The 7,865-nt window shown below is 42.1% G+C and overlaps 1 protein-coding gene across 1 annotated transcript; it reads right to left on the reverse strand.

Annotated features, from left to right (window-relative positions):
* Positions 1–1,546: 1,546 nt before the first annotated feature.
* LOC122914004 (olfactory receptor 6M1-like) lies at positions 1,547–5,314 on the reverse strand. The gene is made up of 3 exons (XM_044260646.1): positions 5,262–5,314; positions 2,733–2,848; positions 1,547–2,521 (listed from the first exon to the last, which is right to left on the reverse strand). Exon 3 carries the CDS (start codon positions 2,492–2,494, stop codon positions 1,547–1,549), a length of 948 nt encoding a protein of 315 aa, XP_044116581.1. The 5' UTR covers positions 2,495–2,521; positions 2,733–2,848; positions 5,262–5,314.
* Between the last annotated feature and the right edge of the window lie 2,551 nt (positions 5,315–7,865).

Below are 7,865 nucleotides of genomic sequence, written 5' to 3' on the forward strand. Positions count from 1 at the left end.
CATGATAATATCCTGGATATTGGGGTGGGCCTAATCCAATTAAGAGAGTCCTTAGAAGTGGAGAACATTGTCAAGCCAAGTTGGAAAGAGAGGGAAAGAAGAGAGGTTTGAACTTGTGAGATACTCGCCCCACTATTGTTGGCTTTGAAGATGAAGGAAGGGGTCGATGAGCCAAGAGCTGAAGTACCTTCTAGAAACTGGAAATGGCCCTTGGCCGATAGCAGCAAGGAAGCAGGACCTTGGGCCCACATCTTCAAGGAAGGGAATTCTGTCAACAACTCCAGATGAGTAGAAACAGATTTTGGACATGTGACCTCCAGAAAGGTCAGATGATAAAACTGAGTCGTTTTCAGCTGCCAAATTTGTTATGGCAGCAATAGGAAACTGATACGGTAACTTTCCAAATCTTATCTTTTGGAGTGTCTGATAATGAGTACAGACCAGATCCTTATATGACTGCTTCAGCCCTGGTGACATTGTTCTATGTTCTTCCAATCTGGAAACATTTGTTCGTTACAATACCTTATGACACACTGGGTTCTTCCATAGTATTCTGAGACCGTTCCTAAGGTAGCACTTTCTCTATCTGCTTGTCCATGAGAGATTCCATGCCAGTTTAGGGTCTCAGTCATCGTCCATGTAGCTAGAAGATTAATGACCACACTAGCCATAATTCTTTTGCTCTTAGGAATGCCTATGGTCTTGTTCCTGTTTTTACCATGTTGTTCAGAGTACCCATCCCCATAGCACGGGTTCCATGGTGGTAAGGACTGAGGGCAACTTAACTCCTTGCCAATCTTTCCTCTTACAAAGAAATGAACAGGAGAGGACATCTCTTGTCAGTTGCACCAATCAGATCCTCCTTCCAGGAATTAGGATTTTGAACTCAGGTGATTTAAAATCTATATTCTTACAAACTCCATGTATATCAACATAAAAGCTCAAATTTAAGCACACTATACAAATGCTGGGGTAGGTTACTGCTCTTCCTTGTTTTTGTTGTTATTACTATTATTACTATTATTTTCTAGGGTATTTAGCTATCAGGGATGAAGCCAACTATCTTGCATCATCCTAATACCTAGAGAAAGCATTAACTTACAATTATCTGTGGTTGCCTTTCTTAGATCATCTAGAGTAAGACCATAAAAGAAAAAGAGAGGGGGGAAAACTGTGAAGTATTTCCTACTGTACCAATGAGAAAAATGAGAGTTCAGATAGTGTAAGTGATAAAAAAGCAATACACCCAGGCTTACAAATCAGGTTTTCTGACTTCAGTTTTGTATTTTTCATTAATTCATGAAATCTGTGTGTGAGACAGTACAATAATAGGGTTTAAAATGTATTATTTTCTCTGTGCTTGAATTGCCTGCTCTGGACGTTGACTGTAATACCTGGTTTCTGATGTGGCAAGAAGCCTCTTCATGTGTACCCACAAATCTTTGACTTTATTGTCTTCAAGCATGCTTTCCTCCACATGGAGTCCAAGTGCCAAATATAGTCATTATTAGCAAACAAACTTTCAAGCTGTCCTGTGCAATAAGGTTCAAGTTTTCTTGTGCCATAAGGACATAATTTTGTGGATTGCGTCTCTCAAAACTTCTTTTACTTTTTCATTCCTCAGGCTATAAATGAAGGGGTTCAGTAGAGGCGTCACCATTATGGTCATGACAGCCGTCACCTTGTCAAATTCTAGTGAGTGGCTCTGGCTGGGTCTCACATACATGAAGATGTTGCTCCCATAGGCAATGGACACAACTGTGATGTGAGAAGCACAGGTGGAAAAGGCCTTCCGACGGCCTTGGGCTGAGGGGATGCGCAGGATGGTAGAGATGATGTAGGTGTAGGACACAATGGTGATCATCAGCGAGGTCAGAAGGACAAAGGAGGATAAGAGGAAACTCATCATCTCAATGAAATGAGTGTCTATACAGGCTGCCTGTAGTAGGGGGGCAATGTCACAGAAGAAATGACTAATTTCTCTATAACAGTAAGGCAATCCAGACACGACAATTATTGGACACAGTACTGAAAAGAAGGCTCCTACCCAGCAGCCTAGAACCAGCCAGAGGCAGACCCTGCTGTTCATGATGATAGTATATCGCAGGGGGTTACAGATGGCCACATAGCGGTCAAAGGACATCACCACCAGGAGGATAAACTCCACTGTCCCCAAGAAAAAAAAGAAATATATTTGGGTGATGCATCCCGCGAAAGATATGGTCTTCTTGTCCTCTAGGAGACAGGCTAACAGCTTTGGGGTAACTGAGGTAGTGTATGAAATGTCCAAAAAAGACAAATTACTGAGGAAGAAGTACATTGGGGTTTGGAGGCGATTATCAGCCCAGATTAAGGAAATGATGACAGTATTTCCCGTTAGAGTTAGCATGTAAGTAAACAGGAGGACCACAAAGAGGGAGATCTGAAGCTTTGGGATCATAGGGAAGGCAGTCAGGATAAATTCAGTGACTGTGGTCTGATTCTGCATATCCATCGCACGCAATATCAGCGGGCAGCACGTCTGTGAAAAAAAGAAAATTACAGAGAAGAAAATTAGCAAAAATAAGTTTTCAACCCTGAATGTCAGTGCTAAAGATGAAGTAGTAAAAGCTTTAGATGAAGAGTCAAGAGTCATTTCACTCACTGTAAAACAGGTAGGACCCTGGGTAAATGACACGACTTTTCTCACCGCAGGATTCTCATATTTAAAATTTTTGGTTGAATGAAATTACCTCTGTGGTCCCATTAAACTCTGGTCTTCATGATGGTTTTTCTCTCTGACCCAGTGCTCCTTCCCCTCTCCCTTTCATTCTTCCTGGTCTCCTGTTTTCCCAGGTCAGTTCTGTGCCTGAGAAGAGAGAATACTTAACTGAGAATCCAGACAGTCAAGTTGCAAAAGGACAAAAGGAATATTAATAAAAGTTGAGTTCCTTTTCTCCACATTATTTCAACCCTTCATGTATTGCCACATAGGAGAGCAGAAACTGGAGTTTCTGAGGTCTACACAGTGACAGTGCAAGTAGGTACACGATGCATGCTTCGTAATTTGCATAACCTACTTCATGCATTTGAAAATGTCTTTTGGGAAAATAATCATCGTTCTTTGCAATGTCATGTATATGGCAGCTTCTAAAAGAATAACAGAAATTTCACCTCCCATTCCCCACCTGCGCATGTTTTACAGGTCCTCTCCTATAGGTCTCGTATACCTTATATTCTTTTCAGCAACTGGAACATGAGTCTGTTAACTTTGGTGAACCTCTAGTGCTTGCCTGTGTAACTCCGTTGAAGCTGTGTCCTTGGGTGTTTTACTTTGTGGCTAATTCTTTGGTTTTATGTGCAAATGACCAATTCAAGAACCTGAGCTACGATCCCTCTAGGTTTGAAGCCACTGAGTTCCTCCTAAAAGGAAATCATTATCCCCAGGCACTCTGTCTGGGAAAAGTAACTGCTAGCAGCCTTTTTTTGCCTTAAAGACTCCCCCCTTTCTTTTCCTGAATGAATTTCCATTTGAAAATTTTGCTGAGACTTTTCCGGCCCTTGTAGTTGCTCATTATTTGTATTTCCCATCCATTTATTCCAAACATCGATTGCTTTTAAGTTATCAAAGGCCCTCAAAGGGGCTGATCTATTGAAATGGGGTCTTGTACTGTCGGTTGCCTTGCACCATAAGTATTGTGACATTCACCCTCCCCCCACTGCTCCTGCACCCAGGTCCTACACTTCCTGACTGATTACTACGGCACAGAAAGGCATAACCATATCAACCATATCTGGGTGGACGCGTGTTAATGTTGCTGAGATCTAATACAGACACAGAAGCGAGCATGGTCTGTGGACAAGTGGGAATGCTTTGAAATCCCTTTCATTTCCCCCTTCCCCCCTTCCTCACTGCCCCCACTGGAGAGGAGCAGGTGTCAAGGCAGACGGAGGTGGAGTTTCCCGCAGCTGCCAATCATCCGTCCCACTCTTCCTTCCATTTATCTCGCCAATCGTTTCCCAATCTCCCCGAAGTTCTCCATTTTCCTTCCTGGGTATTTCTTCTTTGATGATGTTGAGAGGAGCTTGATTCCCACCCCCACCCCCGGTGTTGTAAGTTAGACAGGTTGGGATCTGCAAGAGCTCCGTGCCATTTTTAAACAAGATTCTAGGATGGTGGACACAAATGGGGTTGCTGTTGGCCGTGGTTGCCATGAGGTCATATAGGAAAAAAGGCATCGAGAGCTTTCTGTTCTGCTGTATTTGGGTCAAATAAATGCTGAGAAGAGGGAAAGATGTAGCCTTGCTCTCCTCAGGGAGTCACTTAACTTCGTGATAGTGGAGAACAAGCTGGCTTTGTGTCTGTCTTCTCTAGATGACCTCCGTGCCCTGCTTAGCCCATCCTGTCTTGGGGGAAAGGTTCTGGATTATGACAATCTGCATCTAAGAATTTAATTATAACCTTGTCAAGTTAAGGCTTTCATTTGGGGGCCAGATTGTTCTTCATTACCATTTGTGGGTCCTTAAAAAGTGGCATTCACTTGCACACTGGCACATTTCAAGATTCCAGATTTAGGGCGCCTGGGTGGCTCAGTGGGTTAAGCTGCTGCCTTCGGCTCAGATCATGATCTCAGATTCCTTGGATCGAGTCCCGCATCGGGCTCTCTGCTCAGCAGGGAGCATGCTTCCTCCTCTCTGCCTGCCTCTCTGCCTGCTTGTGATCTCTCTCTGTCAAATAAATAAATAAAATCTTAAAAAAAAAAAAAGATTCCAGATTTAGTCAGAAATGGGGACTGATGGAAGAGCACCTGTTTGGCCACTGTAGGTTTGGATCTTTCATGACACTCCTAAGCATCATGTCTTACTTGTTTTCTAAAATGAGGATGACAACAGGGACAGACTGAGGTCCTCCGCTAGAGCCTATGTCTACAGTGATGTATGTGGACCTGGTGTTCAGTACATGTTTGTTAAGAACATCAGGATGGGGCAGGAGGAACAGAAAAGGACTGAGATGTGGCAGTGGGGGGTGGGGATTAGAGATATCTTGGGATCTTTGCTGCTGTCAGTAAAATGGGACAAAGCTTAATTGCAAGCTGAGTACATTAAAGACTTTCATTTACATACTTAGAGTAAAGCTATCATACTTGACAGCTGCCTTCACTATAGTTTTGGGGAGAGCAGTAGTTATACTTAATTCATAAAATATACATGTAAACAAATTTAGTGAGACTCAGACTGCTTACCATATAAATATGGATAATTGCATAATAAAGTATACTTACCTCCTACTCTTTGTAGCACATTGTGTTTTCTCTATTCGGGTATGTTAGGAAACTCAAGCTTTGTGGGCTTTTTTCCATATTGCATTCCCTCCATTTTTCTGTCAATTCTGTGATTGCTTCAATGTTGAATTCTGTGTAAATCTCAGTCCTAGTCTGAGACTTTTCCCCGGGTGGTAACTAATCCCCTTTCCAAACCACACCAAGTGGTTATTCAGTGTTTGCTTACAGAGTCCATCCTTCTTCCTCTGAATGAAAAACTGTCCTTTTCCATAACGTCTGTGGCTTTCTCTTAGTTCCTTTTCGGATGCCCACAGCAAAAGTGAAGTCTGGACTTACACCAGGGAGAAGTCCAAGCATTACAGTATCTGTTCACGTTTCCTGTGAACCTCAGCACATTGCTCTGAGTTCCAAGTCCCATGTACCCTGTTGCAGGTGGTGGTCAGGAAGGGCGGAGCAGCGAGGTTTGGTGGTGAATGGAGGAGTTACCGCAGCCAGATCAGCAGGTCCCCTGACTTCTATTCTGGCAAAAGTGGCTGAATTCTGCCCAAATTTCAGCTGGGTTTTTTTTTTTCCTTTCTTCGCTTCAAGAATTTAATTTTTGTGTACTGAGTGAATTTCAAGTTCTTCTGTGGATCCATCTGGACTGTCAGAAGAATTCATGTTTGCATGCACTGAAGCATCTCTCTAAACTGTCACCCTTGCTTAGGTCACCCCTGCTCATCCATCAGGTGTCCCGTGACTTGATTTCACATAGCACCACCTTCACTTACTTTCTGCAGGAATCGCCTGACTCTGCCTCTACGAAAGTGCTCCATCGGGGTGAACTGCGGTGTTTAATGAGATCTGGCGCTCACCTTCAGAGATTTGGCTTACAGTGGCACCTGGGACTATGGCGTAAAAAAAGGTTAATGATTATTACTGCATTCAGAACATCAGAGTGGCAGTAACTACTCACAGTTAGAAAGTTAGGGTCTCCTGGGACACACTCTTGGTTGTTTATTATTTAAAGAGAAACTTAGAGAACTGCTTTAAAGCATCAGGGAAGTAGAAACTTGGAGAATTTAAAACGTGTTTTTTTCTGAAATGATCGTCATGTATTGAAATAGGCTTTAAGCTGCTTTCCAAAGAGAGATCCTTTACGTAGATTGGTATGCCTGTGTCCATATTTTATTTTATATTTTAAAAAGATTTTATTTATTTATTTGACAGACAGATATCACAAGTAGACAGAGGCAGGCAGAGAGAGGAGGAAGCAGGCTCCCCACTGAGCAGAAAGCCTGATGCGGGGCTGGATCCCATGACCCTGGGATCACAACTTGAGCTGAAGGCAGAGGCTTTAACCCATTGAGCCACCCAGGTGCCCCTGTGTCCGTATTTTAAATCTATTGTATTGATATACAAGGTACACATAGTGGACAATTTTTTTTTTTAAAGATTTTATTTATTTATTTGACAGACAGAGATCATGAGTAGGCAGAGATGCAGGCAGAGAGAGAGAAGGAAGCAGGCTCCCTGCTGAGCAGAGAGCCGGATGCGGGGCTTGATCCCAGGACCCTGGGATTATGACCTGAGCCGAAGGCAGAGGCTTAACCCACTGAGCCACCCATACTGGACAATTTAAGTGTAGAGCTGCTTGAGTTTTGACACCTGTGTCCCTTTGCGTAGCCGCCAGCACTGCTATGATGGTTTACAGTATTTCCGTTTTTTTAGAAACTGTTGTGCTCCCTTGCAGGAAATGCTCTCCTCTCCCCTACCTCAGCCCCTGATAACCACTGATGTGTTTCCTGTCAGGGCAATGTGCATTTTCTTGCATTTTATATAAATGCAGTCTTACTTCATGTAGTCCTTTGTGTTTGTTTGTTTTCTTTCACTTAATCAGATACTTTGAAATTAATCCACATGTTTCATGTGTCGGAACTCTCTTCCTTTGTATTATGGAGGATTCTTTATCATGTAGCTTGTACAGATCACATTTTTTTATTCACCAGACGATAAACACTTTTGTTGTTTTTAGTATTTGGCCATTATGAATAAAGTTCCTATGATCAGCTGGGTTCATGTTTTTGTGTGAATATTTGTTTTCATTTCTCTTGGATACATTCCTAGAAGTATGTCTTTATGGTAAATATATGTTTAAGTATATAAGAAACTGTCATGGTATTTTCCAAATTTATTTTCATCTTTTTTTTTTGTAGTTCCCTATGTCTTTCTCCCTCCCTTGCTTGTCCTACTTTGTGAATTGATGATTTTCCACAGCAGTGTGCCTTGATTCCCTTCTCTTTGTCTCTAGGATATCTGCTGTTGGTTTTTGTTTTGTGGTTACCATGAAGCACCATAAAATATCTTATAGTTTGATCAGTCTATTTTATGCTGATAATAATAATTTTGATCACGTATAAAAACTCTATCCTTTTATCTCCCCCCTCCCCACATTTTATGGTTTTGATGTCACAAGGTACAGTTGATCCTTGAACAACATATGAGTTAGGGCATTGACCTCCACAGTTGAAAACTCATGTAAAACTTTTGACTCTCTCAAAACTTAGTACTCTTAGCTTCCTGTTGACCAGAAGCTTTACCAATAACAGAAAGAATTAATTAACA

The sequence above is a fragment of the Neovison vison genome, chromosome 7, assembly GCF_020171115.1.
Source record: "Neovison vison isolate M4711 chromosome 7, ASM_NN_V1, whole genome shotgun sequence".
Taxonomy (NCBI): Eukaryota; Metazoa; Chordata; class Mammalia; order Carnivora; family Mustelidae; genus Neogale; species Neogale vison.